At 42.1% G+C, this 20,856-nt stretch overlaps 1 protein-coding gene across 1 annotated transcript in view; it reads left to right on the top strand.

The window, feature by feature from the left end:
* Positions 1-2,644: 2,644 nt before the first annotated feature.
* The window catches only part of SPON1 (spondin 1), a 195,563-nt gene continuing 177,351 nt past the window's right edge, over positions 2,645-20,856 (top strand). Inside the window, exons 1-2 of the mRNA XM_065683197.1 lie at positions 2,645-3,019; positions 10,329-10,435. Coding sequence (XP_065539269.1) covers positions 2,797-3,019; positions 10,329-10,435 — 330 coding nt within the window. The 5' untranslated portion in view covers positions 2,645-2,796. The remainder of the gene's footprint in view (positions 3,020-10,328; positions 10,436-20,856) is intronic.

The raw sequence follows: 20,856 nt of genomic DNA, 5'->3' as shown, positions 1-20,856 counted from the left end.
TGGCAGTTAAAAATGAGCTCCTTATTAGAGAAGCAAAAGTAAGACAGACTTCAGATCTTGTGAAATGCTTTTGTTTGTTAAGAAAGCCCACTTTGTGGGGGGAGGAGAGAGAGTATCCTCCAACCATCACAGCTTCATCATACACAATATTACCCCGTAATGTTTATTATGTCTAATAGTCACGGACAGCAACTTGATTCATCCCAGAAAGTACACAAAGAAAAGCAGCACTGCAGTCTCTAAGATACGAAGCTTGCGCTGTTAAATTTGCCATGGATGGTTGGATTCATCACTTTGCATGTGTCTTTGACTGATACATCATGCTGGATGCTGTAGGCAAGCACACACTAATTAGTAGAACAAATAGAAAACCCTGAGGATGCCCATGCTTAATGACATTGCCCAGCTTCTAAACCGGTTCTGCAACAAATTACTTATTTCACGGTTGTAGGCAGCGCAAGTTAATTTATCTGTATCAGTTGCTAAGTTGAAGCATTCAATTTTAACAAGACACACTGTATTATACCTTTCTAGGAAACTTTCCAGCACCTTGGCTTTTAACAAAAAAGAAATAGCCAGGCCAATTCAGGGATAAAAAAAAAAAATAAAATATATAGAATCTATTTTAAATTTAAAAGATGCTGATGAACTAGTTTAATTAGTTTGGTACCATATAAAACCCTGAAAATTGTGAAAAGGACTCGAAACAAAATGCTCGGAGGAACGTTGATTTGGAACCCAGAGCTCTGGCTTGGAACAAAGGTGGATTGTGCAGGACCGTGTGCGGTTCTCAGCATGAACACTTCAGTCAGGTAACTGCTTTTCAATCGATCTCAGCAAAAGAAGTGAGAAGTCAAGTATGGAGAGTGAATCACAGGCACCTTACACCAGTATGGTTATAGTTGTCATTTTCAGTTGTGGATTGGTTTGCTTTTCATCACTGAAGAATTTAACTGAAGAACCTGGATAAAGTGCACCTTGTTCTCATAAAATGAATGAGGTGAACATAGCAGTCAAATGATACCCAAGAGTCAATGACATGGCTGAACTGTAGTTGCTTAATTACCTAAATGAACCCGATTATCAGAAGCGTGCAACTAAATATACAATAACAGGTGGATGAGAATTTAGCTTTTAACATTGTCATTACTATACGTATGTTTTGAGGGTCTACTGATTTATATTCTTTATATTTTTGTTTATATGTTACATGCTTACAGACAAGCTTACAGTAGCAAAGCTCTTGGTGAGTATCCTTCCAGAAAGTAAAATGTTCAGTGTCCTAACGGAGACCTGGAAGCACACCTTTATTTGGCACATAGCACTAGGCTGTTGCTAAACAACTTCCAAAGGGACGTTTGACACAAAATCTTGCAAATCTGATACTAACAAATGCCTTAGTGGGCACCAAGAGGGTTTGAAGCTACTTCCTATTTCCCATATTTCCAAGGAAGTTGCGCTTAAATGCATTGCATTTATCAGTCTGCTACAGTGTTCAAGGCAAGGTTGGACAGAGGCTCGGGCAACATGGTCTAGGTGACGAGGTGTCCTGGCCCATGGTCAGGGGCTTGGAAGTAGGTGATCTTAAGGTCCTTTCCAACCCTAACCATTCTATGATACTCCCAGAGACAGAGACTGAAAAAGGGTTTGTGCCCTCTTGTACACCTGGCATTTTGAAAGTATCCAGGTCCTGATAGAGGACATACCTTTCCAACTCTCTTCTGCTTATAAAGCAGTGGAGAAAGGGAGAGAAGAGCAGCACCTGGGATTGAAGCCTTGGGGATCCCAGGCTGTCTAGGTTGATGTGTTTTCCGCTGCCATAAACTCCTTTTGTGGCTTTAAAGAAGTCATTATGTGTCAGCGTGCCTTGTATTAAGGCAAAACAATGAGACCTGCTCCCTCCTTATTTAACCCTGTTTGCATATATCTGGGTTTTTTCAGTATCTCGCATGTTCATTGAGGTGAACTTTTGTTCTCAGCTGTTGTGTGTAGATGGTGTGCTTGCAGGCACACTTACATAAACACAGGTACATCTACACACGGCAACACTTACACAGCCTGCACCGTTGGTGTGCATGCTTGTAGGTTGGGGTAGGAAAAAATCTCATGCTCTCTGCATCTCTCTCCTCTGTGGCACTGAGATGCTTACCTCCGGGAAGCTGCAGTCGATGGTCCTTGCTTGTCGAACGCACAGAGAGCAAGCGGTTGTCTTGGTCCATCTGCACTGATTTAGTTGATAATGTTTATCATGTCTGCTGGTTTGGAGAGAGATGGGGGAGTGGAAGAGTGTTGGGAAATTCTTTGGGGCTTGTTATCCCTGCAGTAACTACAGACTGTGGCATGAATGTGCGTGATTAATTTCAGGTCTGAGGGCTCAGCCCAAGTGGCAGCCTTTCTCCCGCTGGATGTCTGGGAGACAGCAGCGTCCCCCTGCTCCGCTCCTCCGCCGAACCCAGTGAATTCAGCTAGGCTAAATAAACACTGCCGAGCCGCTAATCACACGCTCTGAAACAAACCAGCACTTCACTTTGGGCTCTGGGCAAGATCAGACGTACCTCCTCCTCCACTCCCTCTCCCCTCCCTCTCTGCCCCCTCCCTGCTTTTCCCCTCCCTCTCCCCTGCAGCCGCCCAGCCGGTCCCTCCGACCCGGCAGCTTCACGCTGGGGGCCGCTGCCGGCTGGGGCTGCCCGAGCCCGTCCCGCCCGTGCTGCCCACGGTGCCGGTCCTGGCCGCCCCCCTCGCGGGCGCCGCCGCCGCCGCCGCCCCGCCGGTCAAAAGTTGTGCGGAGCGCCGAGGATGGGAGCGCATCTGCAGCCTCTCGCCCTGCGGCTTCTGGCGTTGACTTTCCCCTTGGTGGCGAAGGGCTTTTCTGACGAAACCTTGGAGAAAGCCGCGAAATCCGAGGGATATTGCAGTCGTATCCTGCGAGCCCAAGGCACCAGGAGGGAAGGGTACAATGAATTTAGCCTCAGGGTGGAGGGCGACCCAGAATTTTACAAGCCTGGGAACAGTTACCGGGGTAAGTTGACCATCCTCTATATCCCCTGTGAACGACAGTGGTCAGGACAAGCGGCTCTAACTATAACGTGTCTCTGCCTGTCATCTCTGTATCCCTTTTAGCGTGCATGTGTGACTGTGTGGGTTAAGACAGGGTAATATGTTCCCACGCATTACTTTCTTGGGGATGCTTTCATGACAAGTGAGAGGGAGTTGGATTTCACGGTATCACTTTACTCCCAGCCATTAACTCAGTATTAGGAGGAATTTCCTTTCTTTTATGAATTCTCTGTACCGGCTCAGCGCTAGCACAAGATCACAAGTTGATATGATACAACCACACTCTTCCCCCGTTTACCTACTTCTCTAGGATTTCTTCCTATCCCTTTAAATGTAACACAGTGAATAGGGGAAGCTTTAACATTCAGCAGGAAGGAAACTCGGAGCTAGTTGTTCTTGCCCTGAAATAGGAATGTTAATATAATGAGTTAGCATATGGGCAAACAGTGATGCAGCACGCTGCCAACTGCCCACATTTTCCACTTATGTTTATCCCACCCCCGTCCATACTTTTTTTTTTTTTTTTTTTTCCGGGGAAAAGAACAGATGGTTCAAACAGGAAAGAGGCATGGATGGTGCTAATGACCACTGCAAATAAGAGATGAAGGCATCGGCTTTTTGCTGAGCACTTCACATGCAATCCTCGAAATTACCTTCCAGAGTACATTTCAGTGTGTTTTTCTAGTTAATAGCCAAAGGCAGGTTTTGATCACTTGTCCTGCCTCACCATATAATACCTTTAGAAGCAAACCTTGGAGCACGCTGTTAACTTTGTCTTTTAAAAGCACTTTGAAAAGAATGTGGACATTTTTAGATACCGGAGCTGATGTACTTTATGGGCAAGATGTACTTTTTGGAAAGCAAATTTTGAGACTTTCTTCTAAGCATTTCTCCTTACCTTCCTTAGATTCAGTGTAAAGAGCAATGTTTTCACATTGCATGAACATAGGAACCTCAGCATACACAGGGAGGAAAAAGTGTGCACATAGCATAGACACCATGTTCTCTTAGAGGCTGAAAAATACATCTGCAGCAGTGAGTAACTGTTTTGAGGATCAGCTTGTAACTTTACATGACTTTATTTTTTATCCCCCCCCCCCCTTAGGTATTGTTTTATTTTTATGTGATGTGAGGAAATGCCCATTTCCCACAATCTGGTTCCCACCTGGCAGGTGTTAGGATTAGTACCTTGGGTCTGAAAGATTTCATCTTGCATGTCTGCTTCATACATCTAAGAAGGATAAAGATAAGTGTCATTTTCTTTGATAGTGACAAATGTGAATGTTCTTAAAAAGTTTTGGAGTTTACTACTGTAAAAGCGTTGCTGAATATTTTCAGTCATCTACAGAAGAGGTTTCTATTGCGTGGAGCCGTAGGGGGCAGGAAACCCCCAGATGAATTAAAGGAACTGATTTTATAGAGATACTAGGTCTTGGCATTAGGAACTCAATTAATAAGATAATATTAGTATATTGTAGCTTCTTAGCAGTGAGAAAATTACTGATAATAGTAAGAAGTAAAAATGTAGACCAAATATGTGCCCAAGATTTTGGTACTTAAGATTGAAGTACTCAGAGGGCACATAAGAATATCTAGACAGACCTTTAGCAACACTTCCCGAATGGTGGGAAGAAGTAAATGTTACCGTAACATACACGTTATCTATGGCAACAGTTAAACTGAACAGCATTAGAGGAAGTTTCAGAGCTCATTCCCAAAGGAATTTGTGCAGTACAACTGCAACTCTATTACTGTCTCATACAAAAGCTAGAAAATCCAACGAATGGTAAAAAAAAAAAAATAAAAAAAAAAAATGTGAGGTTTGTGGGGGTTTTATCATTAAATTACTAGATGTGCAACCCTGAGGAAGTTTTGCACAACCATTCTTGTGTTGGAGCCAAATGTGCCTGTTTCTATGGCCCCTGCTTGATTTAATGTAATCTGGATCCTTGGCACATTCCCGAGCAGGCCCCTGGAATAAACTAGTGTGTATGCAAGGTGGAGAACACAGGATTTAATTGTACGTAGAAATGCTGTGCTCCACTAAGTTGATGGTATAGAGGCATCCATTTATGTTTGTGACTCTCTTGATCACTGGTTGATGAGACACTCGTGTGAGACCCTCAAGCTACAGTGACTGGAGGGAACACCGCATCACTCTTTAGCAGTCAGATGATCATGGTTCACAGCTGCCATTTGTCTTTGGGGAAGTTTTTGTGGCTTTCCTGTAGCTACTTGCCTTTAGATCAAGCAGGATCTATTTTCCCTAAAGGGAAATCTCTGGTGGATCTGTGTATGAAAGCCTTGGTTTTCCACCTCTCTGGAGCTGTAATAGAAGAAAATGGCCTTGAGCACTGAATAACATATTTGTATGAGTATGTGCCTCCTCTAGTCTGCACACACTGGTGGCAGTAAATAAAAACACATTCTCCTGTCTCAGACAATTCAAAATGAGGTACGTGCAGAGCTGAGGAGATATCTTCCTTTTCTCCCTTATGTCTATACAAAGCAACAGTGGCTATGGGCTTTGTGGTGTCCCACAGGGTTGGTGGCATGACTGATTTCTAACATCTTATTTGGGACTTCTGATGCTGTAGTCTGCAAGGGACCTTCATCTGCCTGGTCTTTCAGGCTGCAGTATGTTGCATCTCCCCTCGTGCAGCTGGCAGCCAAATGCATGCGGTGGGCAAATCCTCCTGTAGTACCAGGTTTGTGGGCATACCATCCTGGGGCAGAGGTTCTCTCCTACCTGCTGGCTAACTTAGACCCTGATGTAGCTGCTCTTGCTTCACTGAAGGTCAAAGTTCCTCTTGCATTCAAAGCACACAAGTGAGCCTTAGGTTTAGATGGTGTCATGGGGTAATGATCGTTGAAAGTACTCAGTTGTAGCTTTATTGTTCTGTAGCATTAGATTAATGATTGCATGAGTTTTCCATGAAAAATGAGATAAACTTGATCCTATTAAAAATATAAATGAAATTGCTTCTAAAAAAAAGGCATCAGTGTGTCCATTTCATGTGCTAACATGCAGTGGACATGGTTCCTGCCATATAATTAACATATTATTCTGATGAAGAAAACAAAGATTTGACTAGTGTAGTCCTTAGATACACCTTCTATATGGATGCTGTTTATTTTTTTTTATGGAATTTCCACTTGTAGGTTTGTTCACCTCAGTTTTCAAGGAAAAGCTCATTTAATCTTGCACGCTCCATTGCACTGGTTTGGGGACTTCTAAGGAATGTTGAACCTTTTTCTTTCTATCTCTCTTCCCCCCCAAGATGCAAACCCTCTCTTCTATACTTTGCATATAAACAGTCATCCTGTAAATATTTTAGCGATTCTCAAATTTCACAGATTATGGTTAAAAGCAGATATTAAAAGTGTATTTGTTGGTACTTGTATGATATACAGTTCAGGATGTGCTGTTGTGTAGGTTGTAGAAAGTCAAATTTCATGCCTGAAACCAAAGGAAAAATTGCTTTGATCACCCCACCTTTAGCTGGGGAGACTGGGGAAGGAGGAGTGTGTTGAAGGTGTCTGCCAAAATGCAACTTGTAATCAGAGATTTGCTGGAGGGGGTGGAAACGGACAAAAGTAATTGTTAATAGGTAATCTTCCCCTTAAAGCATAATCTTTAACTTCGAAACTTGCACTGAGATGTAACTGATCTTTACAGGGAGTTCATGTTGTTCAATGGATGTTAGCTAACGTGAGTACAGTGTGAGCAGTGCTCAGCTGGTCTGTTAAAGGGCAGAGTTTAGCTCAGGAAGAACTCTCAACTCCTAGGGAGGAGGAGCTGCTGCTCTCTCTTGTGGAAACCAGATGTAGCCTGACAGCTTCCCACTGCTGACTGTGCAATGTGAGCCTCCTCCTGGGCTGAAACAATCAGTTCAGAGCCAGTGCCTACAGAGCCACCACCATAACAAGGCTGTGTATTTAGGAGCGCCTCAAGTATAAGCCTTGCACTGCAGTGGTGTCAGCACACCGGGTAGTTCAGAGAACTGACAGAAACCTTTTCAGCTTGGGTGTTAACATCTGCTCTGGTCTAGTTCAGGGGCCACCAAAGCACATGTTCATGTTGATATCCTTGAGTTGAGGTTGCACAGACACTAAAATCCTCAACAAGTCACACCAACATCTCACTTGGGTCCGCTCTGCTCCTGCAGTCCATCACCCTCTGGCCCCTTGCCAGTCTCTGGGTGTCCTGTTCCTCAGCAGCAGTGGCTGCTCAGGGGCTGACCCAGCTCAAGTCTACAATGGTTTGTTCTCTCTTTAGGCTGGATGTGTGCCCTGGTCGGGCTGACAGCCACCCGGATGCTGGTGCTGGAGGAGCAGTGAACCAGAGGGAAGGGCAGGATCGTTTGTGGTGGGGGAAGCAGGGGCTCATTCTGGGTTTAAATGACTGTGCAACCACAGCATGAGTATTGCTAACCTTAGGCATGCAAAAACTATGAGTCAGGCTTTGGAATGACCTTCCTGCCTTCTTTTTTCTTTTTTGTTTCCTGATCTTTTTGTAGCGTTCCAGATGTCCTCTAGTTTATAGGCAGGCATTTGTTTAGAAATTTGAAAGCTGGTTGGTTTGATCTGTAAGTTTGTGAGGAAAATGATGAAAACTATTGAGTCAATTCACAGCTGGATTCTCTGTTTGCATAATTAAGTGTTTCTGGTGTAACCTTTTACTCACTGATTCAGAGTTTTGAATTATATGTAATACATGGAAAAACTTGTTTAATGTAAAATACCTTTATGGCAATTAATTTCTAAGAATTGGTGTTCAAACAAATGTGATGCATTTGTGCTTGTTGAATTGAGCAGTGTGCTGTTGTCAGTTACTGTAACTGAGGGGCTGGCTGTGGATTTGCATTCAGATAGAGTTGCTAAAGTGTGTGAAATTGGTCAAGTAATACTAATGGATTAATTAATTGCAGCAATACTTAGAAATGTAATAAGAAATCTTAATGCTATTTTGCCACTGCTTAGTTCCTGTATATAAAATGTGAAAGTTTTTCTCCCCCAATTTATGAATTTTTACCTTATTATAAGGTTCCATGGGATGGAAAGTGTGCTGAAAATTCTGAGAGCTGGGGGACTTGCTGTTATGCTGATTGCTACTCTAGGTTTCTACAGGTGCTTGCAGGTGTACATGTCTAAACAGGGCACTTTGATTTAAATTTTTAACCTTTTGTCTCTGTCCAAAAAACCCTTTTTCACATACAGTCAGGGAGTTATGTATGTGTTTTAGACCCAAATACAGCTGCATAATGCTATAAATCTTCAAATCTGACTTTATATTTTTCCACAACTGAATTTCTGGACCCAAGAGCTCTCCATATATTCCAAATAACTCTGGGCGTATTTTGAAATCCATCTCTTTTACGAACAATCTGTAATTTTAGTGAGGTGGTTCAACCCCTCATGGCCTATTTGTGCGAGGAGGAGTCTTCTGTGAATACTCTTATGAAGCAGCACTGGTAGTTGTATGAAAGCTCTGGGTGGTCTTCAGTTTTTATTGTGCCAGTCAGGGTTTGAGAGTGTGACAATAGTGCACTACAAGCAGCGCTGCCTGCATTGTGCTTAAAGTAAAAGCTACTTAAAAGCATCAGTAGTCTGGTTTTCTGTCTGTCTTAGTTCAAAAAGACCTTTCCCCTAATATTTACCTCTGTTTCAGAAAAGGATTCCTAAAAGGTGTTGAAAAGGGTTCAGTAATTTTAAAACTCCCCCAAAAGTCCTGCCTCAAAGCTCTGCCCTGTTACATCTTTCTGATAGTGTTATAAAGGTTTGCACCTAGTGTCACTTGACTGTTGCCGGTGGTGCCTAGGTACTGATGATGGCAAACGGGAAAACCATACAAATGTATCTTGTTCTAGCAGAAATGGAGGGATGCGATCCTGGTCCTGAGTGTGGCAAAATCAGATTAGTCAGCATTATGTTACTGGTCCACTGCTAGTGGTTGTAGTGGCACACTCCTGGATAGGACTGGTATGTAAAGAAGGGTGATTGCTGATGTGTAGCATGCTTTGAGCAACCAGAGCTGCCATCGCAATCTTTAGAGATCAGCTTCAGCTATGAGTTGTACTCTGTGTCCTCCTCTGCCCTGGGGTTAAGGGAAAGGAAGAGCAGTTCTAGAGTGACTGTCTCCAGCAGCTGGAGTGCTGAGCTGGAGCAGACAACGCGGTCATCTTGCTTTACAGCTGAAGAAACTTCCTACTGAAGGGCTGAAATGTGCTGAAATGCCTATATCCTTGTCTGGGCTCAGAGCAGGGCAAAAGCTGAAGCCAAAATATTCAGGAGATGTTCCCTTGCATTAAAAAACAAATAAAAATAAAAACAAACCACAAACTGAAACTGAACAACACACAAGGAAAAAAAAAAAAAGATATCCCTTGAACATGTGTGTCCCCAGTCCCAAACCACCACCACAATAACCCTCTGTCCTGCTTTCAGCTTGGATAGAGTTAATTTTCTCCCTAGTAGCTGGCACAGTGCTGAATTTTAGCTTCAGTCTGAGAACAATGCTGATGATAACACACCAGTGTTTTAGTTGTTGCTCAGTAACACCCTGATCAAGGACTGCTCAGTCTCTCATTTTCTAGCAATGAGCAGGGGCACAAGAAGCTGGCAGGGAGCAGAGACAGGACACCTGACCCAAACTAGCTAAAGGGGTATTCCATACCACAGCGCATCATGCCCAGTATATAAACTGGGGAGAGCCACCTGGAAGGGCAGATCACTGCTCAGGTTGGGCTGGGTATCGGTCAGTGGCTGGGTTTATTTTTTTTTTTCTTTTGCCCTTTTAGTTTTATATTATTTTCCCTTGTTATTTCCCTTGTTAGTATTAGTAGCAGTAGTAGTAGTATATTGCACTTTAGTTATTAAACTGTTCTCATCTCAACCTGTAGGTTTTACATTCTTTTGATTCTCCATCCTGCCTAGGGAAGGCTAAGGTGGGGGTTTAAACTAGCCGTGTTTAAACCATGACACCCTTGTGTAGGTCTTAGCAGATAAGCAATCTGCTTTGAGGGGAAAAATACCCAAGCAAATCCACAAACCCTGACGTATTTCACATCATGCCGGTCTTCTCTGGTTTATGTGGAAACTTGGACTCAACATTTTTATATTCTGATTGGCTTTGCTCCATGTTGTTAGTGCTCTAGGTCTGGTGAATACTGACTTAAAACACACTAAAGTTGAACTCTGAAATTATATGCAAGTGTTGATTTCCCAATTAATATTATGTTTTCATTATTTCTCTGTTCATTGTATCTCAGTGACACTTTCTGCTGCCACTCCTGCTTACTTTCGAGGATTCACGTTGATCGCCCTTAAAGAAGGAAAAGAAGGTGACAAAGAAGATGACCATGCAGGAAGTTTTCAGGTGAGAGAACTTTGCCTACCTGGACCTCTAGGAGTCTTCCTTACTGCATGCTTGGCTCAAAGGGTGATGTTATACACACAGCAGGATGCAGACAATGTTGTGTAAGCACAAATATTTGTGGAAGTTGACATGAGAACAACATGGCATATTTTATATTCCATGCAGCCTCTTAAAGAGGTCAAGACTTTTGTGCCTTGACTTCAGATTGCCTTCGCACATTCTTAGTTAAATATAAGCATTAATTGTTTGAACTAGAGGCTAGGACACCTGCATTTGTTATCCAAACTGAATACGAAAATTACTTTGTTCACATTTTGATTTTTGTATTTCTTTGCCTAGATATTTTTGTCCATTCAGATGTAGATTAAGACTCTGAGAAGTGTTTGCCACAGCTATAATTACTACTTTATCAGTCATAAATTAGATTCTGCTGTTTTATTGATGCTCTGTAGTATTTTACTTAACGAACACATTCAGTGGGATGAAATGTTGTTTATCCTTATTAAAATGATCAGAATCCAGAGTGATGATTCACATAATTGTGTTTCCAGCAAATTCAAGATCACATTGCATGAAAGGAATTCTGGAAATTGAGAATACTTGTTCATATTTCTGAAAGTAGGTAGAAATGATGTAGAGGTTTGCTGTTTCTTGATTCTAAAATGAAGTAGTGCTTGCTATTTGACTTTCCAAACTTAGAAAAAACATTGAACGATACTGACTATGACTTACAGAATGGGTAACAACATTGATATTAATAACAGTTTATAGAAAGTTACGCTTACCTCAAAGAGTAAGTTCTATATATTTAAGGGAAATACTCAAAAGTTCTAATTTTGGTGATCTACAAGGAGACAGAAACCAACTTAATCCTAGCAGCTCTTCCAGAAGCATCTTCTGGTTTTTGTATGCAGTGAATACAATATGCAAACTCTACATGTATTTGCCTAGAGGCCTTTCTGCTTTTTGTAAGAAAATCTAGAGTAAGTGTGAACTTATTTGATATTGGAATAACTCCATCATCCTTGATATTAAACAATTTCTTAATAGTATTTGGGTGAAATATTTTTAGTTTTGTGGGTTTTTGGTTTTTTTTTAAAGCATAGGCTAGCATTGAAGCATCAGCTGCTTTTAATGGGTGGAAATGGCATTGCTTTATCTATTTTAAAAGAAACTTGTCACAATTAATTTCTGTATTTTAGTTGTTAATATCTCTCTAGCTGTGGGTTATGGGAAAGACTTGGCCTGACTTTTGCCTTTATGGCTAGGCGTATGTCTAACTCAGTGCAGTGAGAAACTTGCTAAGCTTCGCTGAAGTACAGAGGAATTTAAAGTGAGCAGAGTGGGATGCAAATGGAAAATCCATATAGGTCAAAAAGAAGAAAAAAGAAAGAAAGCCCAGTGCGTCTCAGTGGAAGGAAGATTGTTGAATTAGCTTTATTTTATGACTTACAATCTGAAATCAGTATTCTTATTGGTGGATGAGAGTTTCAAAGGCTTTCACTGTGCTCACCCCACATCAGCACAATTAACTCAAGTTCACTCATGTAGTGTCTGCCAGTCTTGATGCAGGTTTAAGATTCATACTGATGTCTCTTGTGTTGTGGCTGGGAGCTAAGAGAAGGAAAAATGTTTAGTTCAGGGGTTTGCACTGTTTTTATTATAATGTGGAGGTCCTCATGGTGTCTGAGCAGCTGTGCAGAGGAATTAAAACCTGTGTATGCAGTAACTTTCACATCGCTCACTATTACATTTTTCCTCTGCTCAGATAGAGAAAATATTCAATGAATTACCCAGTGGAACAGAACTCAGTGAAAATTCCTTAATAGTGGCAAGAAACTAAATGCTACTACTGGACTACTGGCATAAACCTCTGCCTCCATGAGGAGACACATAAACTCTTCAAATGATAGTTAGACAAAGCACGTGAATGCACTGCATGAAGCAGAGTGCTTTATTCATGTTAACAAGACTTTGCAGTATAGCCAGGACAGAAAGAAATGAAAGTTGACCACAAAAAACATAAGCTTTCCCCCATGCCTTACAGATTGTAATCCACTGTATTTTCAAGCCTGTGAGCATCACTTTCCAGTCATGAAGTGTGTGTTATAATGTTTTTTTGTGGGGAAAACCTGAATTGCTCTGCACTCAGGTTAAGATTCTGTTGGGGCTGTGGCTTCTGTTTTGCACAGCTATAGAGTTTTAAACTGATCAACAAATGTAGTGCCTCAAAGCACTGGAGAGGGGCACATGCTAGAGCAGCAAGGTGTTAAATAAGGGCTGACGTCTCAGTGACTGATGTGGACACGGTATACTTGGGCTGGAAGAACACTTTTTAAAGAAGTTGTGGTCATGCTGCAGCAGGTCGAGTGCTGCAGCCCACTGCAAAAGATGACCCTGCAGTAAGCAGCTGCCATGACTTGCCCCTGCAGGGGCTTTGCTCTGCTTTTTACAACCTTCTCATGGTTCATTTACTCCTGTCTGACACTGCAAGTCAGCAGGAACGGTCAATCTTCATTAATCATTAAGCTGCAGGGTCTCTGTCTTATAAATAGCACAGCTGTTAAAAAATTCTTGAACAGACAGTATTTGGGGGTTTTGTTTTCTGTTTTTTTTTTTTTTTTACTACTTCTGGTTACCTTTATACTTGCAGTGGAGCAGGGACCCTTAGAGAAGTGTAGTGGATTCTGCCATCCTAAATCTGTTTTCCTCTGAGAAAATTGAGGGTTTGAGGGTTTTAAATCTGAATTTATTACTGTTTGCTTATTTAATGCTTTGACACTTCTTTTTCTTTGTCCTTGTAGCACACCCAGTACACAATTTGTCTCTAAAACAATCGACTGATATTGTCTCCCACAAATGTGGAAACCTATGTTAAATAGCTAAATTAAATATGGTTGGGGAGTTAAAGATGCCAAATCCAATCATAGAAGTTTGGGGATATAATAACACGGCTCTTACACCAGTAGTAATTGTGGAACTCGGGGGCACTGTGCACACTCTGAAAGCTTTGGTTGTCATGTCCCATTGGCTTCTTTACATAAGCCATTCCCAACTGTTGTCATGCAGATTGCTGATCTGTCTCTTTTGTAATGTTTAGCAACAGTCTGCAAATTGCTTGAAGGCAGATTAGGGGCAACAATCAAGCACTGATTGTCTATAGGTTACTACCTAAACTGGCCTTCTTAATCACCATATGTATGCAGTGTAATAGATTGAGTCTGGTAAATAACATAGAATACTAGCAATGTAGTTCTGACCCTCATCTCGTCTATCTCCATTGTTTTATGAGGAAGAATAAATATTCCAAGAGAACTCTTGGTGGATGTTTTCTGAATCTGTTCTTAAGGGTGTTTAGCACCACCAAAAGCTTCATCTCTTCATATGGCCTGTTCAAGCACTTCATGGTATTATATTTTATGGAAGATGTAAGGACAACTTTATAGAGCTTTTATTAGTGACTAAACTGGAACTTCATTAATAGTGGTTATATTGCTCTAATAATATTTTCTTCCTAAATTAAGAATTTGCTTGATATTTTGAGACAGTTATTCTGAACTTTCCCCTGTTCTCTCTTCAACTTCACATACACTCTGCCTTTTTCTTTTTAAAATTTCCATATTTTCATTGTAGGGCGTCTTTTTTTTAATTTTGCCATTTCTGCAGCTGGGAGCTCAGTCTTATTTATAACCCCCTGAATTGTACACGATAGTCAGTCTGGGCCCTCAGCATAAAATAATGTAGAATTCAGATAAAATAATCCTTGGGAGCATCATAATTTCTTCACTCATCTCCATGCAGAATCCTCTAAATGTACTAAACGTGTCTCTATTGCAGGAGCATCACAGCATTGGTCAGGAGGTCCATGATAAAAGTCCTAAATCCTTTCTTGGATGTGTTGCTGCCTATGTTGTGATACCTCATTTTCTGTCTGCATTTTGTTCTAAGTGCAGAGCTTTGCTCAGTTTATAAAAAGTTCTAAACTACAATCCTATCCTTCAAAGTGCTCACCGTTTGTCCAAAAATTGGTGCTATTTGTGGACTTCACAAGTATGTGTTTGAAAATTAATGTGAAATATTGTGTGCAAATGTGACCTGCTTTTCTCATGTACAGTGATAAACTGAGTCATAAAGACTCAAAATTAGAACCTTATCTGTATTGCTTGCATAATCATTTGTTTGATACTTATGTCCACTATTTTTGTGGGAGTTCAGTGTTAAATGCATTTATCGTATTAGTATTTCTGGAGATGTTCTTTTGACTTATTTTGCTTTAGACTGAACTAAACAATTCTTAGTTTAGGTCACTGAATTTAACGACCCACCAGTGCAAAACCATCACAAGAACATAAGCAGGCACTGCAGTAGCAAGAATGAAGGTTTCATTAAAAGTATGTCGTGTTCTGAAGAAGAAAACATTTCAGGAAAGCTAGAGTAATAGTGAGCTAAGGGAGGAAAGTGGTCCTTTATTCTAAGTTCTCTTCGGGGCTTACCCCGAAACAGTAGTCCAACCTTTGTTTCGTTGCCTTTGCTGTTGAAGACGTGCTGACTGGTGACCAGGTATTTTGAATTGTTTAGCTGACTGATGTGCTTGCTAAAGCTTTTAGATTAAAAGGTGTTTTTACAAGCTCTTAGAAAAGCAGCTCCTCAGTTGCTGTGTTCCAGCAGTTTACAGGAATTTGACAGCTTTTTAAGCAATCAATAGCACTGCATTTTGAAAGAAGCAATCTTAAAAGGCTTTTAGCCATATCTCACGATTTATTTGTACTCGTATTTATAGGCAAAGCCTGTTTATAGTTGTCTTAAAATTAATGACTGCAATTATTAAGCTTTTTATATTAAAATTAAGCTATACTTACATAATCTTGATGTTGCACAGAACTTGTATTTTGTTTTGTTTTATTTTTTTTTTTAACTTTGTATCCTAATATAAGCACATCGAGCTTTTTAGTAAACTGCTTACTCTGAGATGTATGCAAGGATGTAGTTTTGCTTAACAAGTGCTCAGAACTTTGCAGTGCTTAGCTCTTGTCTGCATTCTTTACATTCCCTTTCCCAGCATTTTATCACTGGAACTAAGTCTGTCCTCTTAGTGCTTGTAAGCACATGAAAGTAATGCATTTTTACTCTGATGTGAAACGTTCAACCACTAATGGTTTGCATATCGGGGGGTGGGAATGAATGTCCAGTTCATAGTGAAATCTCATCCTTTAGGTTTCTTAGTGAAGCTTCCTCACAGTAGTGAATGAAAACAATGTTTCTATCCAATTACATTTTCAAATTTTAAACTCTTCAGGGTTTTCATGGAGGAGGGCTGAGATATTGCGGATAGAAACACAGTCTTCAAGTGACATATAATGGGAGGGAGGGAGAAAGGACTCAAACTATTTTCTTGTGTCCTTAAGCCTAGTAATTATATGGCCATAACATTATATACCTGCATTAAGTTTTCAAACAGAATACACAGTAGTATGTGCTGGTTTCAGAGAGGCATGGATGCTGTGCACCCCCCACAAGGGGGGTGAATGCAGTTGCATCCAAGCACCTAAATGAAAATTCTCTTTCTGAAGTACTGATCAGTTCTACTGTCAGCAGGGGATAAATCAATGTGAAATATCTGCACACAGTCATTAAATTAATGATCCAAAAGGATAACTACAGGAGTACATTAAATATGAAAGAGTTAAATATGCCAGGTATATGATTTGGAGACTGAGACAGTAGTGATGAATTCTGAGTCTGTAGAATTTAAGCCTCCAGGTCTTTTGCATTGGTGAGAGTATTCCTGGATTTTCTTTCTGTAAGAATCTTTGTATATATTATCCTAGACAGAAAAAAAGAAATAATTTCATAATAGTAAAACAAGCTCTAGTTCTCACCTTTTCTGCAGGGTGGAATTGATTGTTCTTGATGTAAACTTTCACATATTTTTCTACAAGTCTCTTGACTTCCATATCATGATACTCCGGGATTAAATGAGTTTAAAAGCAGATAAAAGGTATCTGCCACAGGCTGGTCTAGCATTGGTGGGAAAATGTGAACACTTTGAATGCGATTAAATACCAAAATCTCTGGTACAGTGGAGGAGCCAAAATCTGAACCACTTGTTGCCAAGGGTTTGGTTAAAAATTATCTCAGGAGACAGCTATATCTTGGTTCATGCAGCAGAGGATAATAATTTAGCAGACTGGTGAGTTCCAGGAACTTGTAGAAAAGCAACAGCTCTGTGATAGTCACTATTTTTTACCAATGAGGCTGTAGGAAAAGCAATCCAGATTTTTGACCATACATTCTTCCTTTAAGCATGTATTTGGTTTGGTTTGATCTTACCTGATGAATGAGGCAAAGACACTTGCATTGTAACAGTTCCCACTGTTTGTTTATACTAAATGTTGGCTTGTTCCATCTTGGGAATTCCCTCAACTCACTGTATACATAGTTGCAGTATCTTTTGGAATGAATTATTGAAACCATAACATCTCGCAGCCAGAATCAGAAAACATAACAAATTTCTGAATACTGCTCTTTATGGAATCCATCCGCGGGTCCTGAAGGAGCTGGCGAATAAAGTTGCTAAACCACTGGCCATCATATTTGAAAAATCATGGCAGTCAGGTGAAGTTCCTGATGACTGGAAAAAGGGATATATAACCCCCATTTTCAAGAAGGGGAAAATGGAAGACCCAGGGAATTACAGAGCAGTCAGTCTCACCTCTGTGCCTGGTAAAATCTTGGAGCACATTCTCCTGGACAACATGCTAAGGCACATGAAAAACAACAAGGTGCTTGGTGACAGCCAGCATGGCTTCACTAAGGGGAAATCCTGCCTGACCAATTTGGTGGCCTTCTATGATGGGGCTACAGAACTGATGGATAAGGGTAAAGCAGTTGACATCATCTACCTGGACTTGTGCAAAGCGTTTGACACTGTCCCACACAACATCCTTCTCTCTAAATCGGAGAGATATCAATTTGATGGATGGACCACTCGGTGGATAAAGAACTGGCTGGACGGCCGCACACAAAGAGTTGTGGTCAATGGCTCGATGTCCGGCTGGAGACCGGTAACGAGTGGTGTCCCTCAGGGATCGGTGTTGGGACCGGTCTTGTTTAACATCTTCATCGCTGACATGGACAGTGGGATTGAGTGCGCCCTCAGCAAGTTTGCCGATGACACCAAGCTGTGTGGTTCGGTTGATATGCTGGAGGGAAGGGATGCCATCCAGAGGGACCTTGACACACTTGTAAGGTGGGCTGATGCCAACCTTACGAAGTTCAACCACGACAAGTGCAAGGTCCTACACCTGGGTAGGAGCAATCCCAGGCACAGCTACAGACTGGGCAAAGAAGAGATTCAGAGCAGCCCTGCAGAGAAGGACCTGGGGGTGCTGGTCGATGAGAAAATGAACATGAGCCGGCAGTGTGCGCTCGCAGCCCAGAAAGCCAACCGTATCCTGGGCTGCATCAAAAGGAGCGTGACCAGCAGGTCAAAGGAGGTGATCCTGCCCCTCTACTCTGCTCTTGTGAGACCTCACCTGGAGTATTGTGTGCAGTTCTGGTGTCCTCAACATAAAAAGGACATGGAACTGCTGGAACAAGTCCAGAGGAGGGCCATGAGGAAGATCAGGGGACTGGAGCACCTCCTGTATGGAGACAGGCTGAGGAAGTTGGGGCTGTTCAGCCTGGAGAAGAGAAGGCTGTGTGGGGACACAATAGCAGCCTTCCAGTATTTGAAGGGGGCCTATAGGGATGCTGGGGAGGGACTCTTCATTAGGGACTGTAGTGACAGGACAAGGGGTAATTGGTTCAAGCTAAAACAGGGAACATTCAGGTTAGATATAAGGGTACTGGAACAGGTTGCCCAAGCAAGTTGTGAATGCTCCATCCCTGGCAGTATTCAAAGCCAGGCTGGACAGAGCCTTGGGTGACATAGTTTAGTGTAAGATGTCCCTGCCCATGGCAGGAGGGTTGGAGCTAGATGATCTTAAGGTCCTTTCCAGCCCTAACTATTCTATGATCTCACCACTGTGAGTTTTAATGTAGTTTCTTGGTTGATAATGTAATACAGAAAAAGCCAAGAGGCCTTTTGTTACAGCCCTCTGGGATTTATGTGGCCCAGACTTTTCCACCATGGGTGCAAAGAGGATGAGTGTCAACACATACAAGCTGAAACAAGGCAGGGTAAGACCAGTTCTGAGGAAGAGCTTTCCCTCTGTGAGGACAGTCAGGCAGTGGCAGAGGTTGCCCAGGGCAGACTATGAAGTTTCACACTGCAAGGTTTTGAAGACTTGTCTGGATACAAGTATTTGTATGTCTAGTTATTTATTTTGATCACTGAAATTATGAACAAATGCAAACACACAAAATACTGCCCAGTCTCTACTGCATACTTTAGAGTGTGCACTGTAAGACATGTACAAACAGCCTTTTACATGGGCATTTGAATCAATTTGAAAAACTTCATAACCGTTGATTTCATATTGAACAACTTGCCTATATATATCTCTTTAAGCTAAATATTCATAATTTGAACACTCAAAGCAGAGACCTCTTTCTCCCCGGCACCCCTTCATCAGGGCATACACATGCTGATGGAAGTCTGCCTCTTGAGGTATGACAGCTAAAATTCCAGAATCCTTTTCAGATCCAAGGCTTATCAGAGTCAGGTTATCTCAAGTCTAATTTCTGCTCTGCCTTGCAGCCTACCAATATGTGCAGCTTATCCACGCAGTGCCAGGCTACTCCATGGTCAGATATCAGAATTGCTTAATTAAATTTCCTGTTAAAAGAGTATCTACTAGTTTATTCTGTTCCTGGGATTAGCACTAAACTGTAAGGCTTTCTGGTTCTAAGAGGCTCATTAGAGAATTGTTTCCTAGAATTTGGCACTGACACATCAGCTCCACTCTGTGAGAAAAGAGTGAAAATGACACTGGGAGCACCGTCCCTTTCTGCCGTGGAGACTCCAGTCAGCTCTTCAGACACATCAGCATTGGCAGTTCCCTTCTTGTCCTTTGGGGACTTGGGATCATTTGACACCTTACAAGGTTCACTGTTCACAGAATCACAGAATCACAGAATCCCAAGGGTTGGAAGGGACCTAAAAGATCATCTAGTCCAACCCCCCTGCAAGAGCAGGGTAACCTACAGTACATCACACAGGAACTTGTCCAGGCGGGCCTTGAATATCCCCAGTGTAGGAGACTCCACAACCCCCCTGGGCAACCTGTTCCAGTGCTCTGTCACTCTTACAGTAAAGAAGTTCTTCCTGATGTTAACGTGGAACTTCCTATGCTCCAGTTTACACCCATTGCCCCTTGTCCTATCACTGGATATCACTGAAAAAAGCCTAGCTCCATCATCCTGACACCTACCCTTTACATATTTGTAAACATTGATGAGGTCACCCCTCAGTCTCCTCTTCTCCAAGCTAAAGAGACCCAGCTCCCTCAGCCTCTCCTCATAAAGGAGATGTTCCACTCCCTTAATCATCTTTGTGACTCTGCGCTGGACTCCTTCAAGCAATTCCCTGTCCTTCTTGAACAGAGGGGCCCAGAACTGGACGCAATATTCCAGATGCGGCCTCACCAAGGCTGAGTAGAGGGGGAGGAGAACCTCTCTTGACCTACTAACCACTCCCTTTCTAATGCACCCTAAGATGCCATTTGCCTTCTTGGCCACAAGAGCACATTGCTGGCTCATGGTCATCCTCCTATCCACCAGGACCCCCAGGTCCCTTTCCCCTTCACTACTTTCCAGCAGGTCACCCCCCAACCTGTACTGGTACATGGGGTTGTTCTTCCCCAGATGCAAGACTCTACACTTGCCCTTGTTAAATTTCATCCAGTTTCTCCCCGCCCAACTCTCCAGCCTGTCCAGGTCTCGCTGAATGGCAGCACAGTCCTCTGGTGTGTCAGCCACTCCTCCCAGTTTTGTGTCATCAGCAAACTTGCTGAGGGTGCACTCAGTTCCCTCATCCAGGTCATTGATGAAAATATTAAACAGCACCGGTCCCAGCACCGACCCCTGAGGAACTCCACTAGTCACAGACCTCCAGCTAGATTCTGCGCCATTGACCACAACTCTCTGCCTTCTTCCTTTCAACCAGTTCTCGATCCACCTCACTACTTGATCGTCAAGCCCACACTTCTTTAGCTTATCTATGAGGATGCTGTGGGAGACAGTATCAAATGCCTTACTGAAATCAAGAAAAACTACATCTACCGCTCTACCATCATCCCTCCACCTAGTCACTTCCTCATAGAAGGCTATAAGGTTGGTCATACATGACTTCCCCCTCATAAAACCATGTTGGCTGTTCTTAATGACCCCCTCATCCTTGATATGCCTAGTGATGGAGTCAAGAATAAGTTGTTCCATCATCTTTCCAGGGATGGAGGTAAGGCTGACCGGTCTATAAT

The sequence above is a fragment of the Lathamus discolor genome, chromosome 6 (genome assembly GCF_037157495.1).
Source record: "Lathamus discolor isolate bLatDis1 chromosome 6, bLatDis1.hap1, whole genome shotgun sequence".
In the NCBI taxonomy this organism is placed as follows: domain Eukaryota; kingdom Metazoa; phylum Chordata; class Aves; order Psittaciformes; family Psittacidae; genus Lathamus; species Lathamus discolor.
This window is presented reverse-complemented; position numbering and strand designations above follow the sequence as displayed.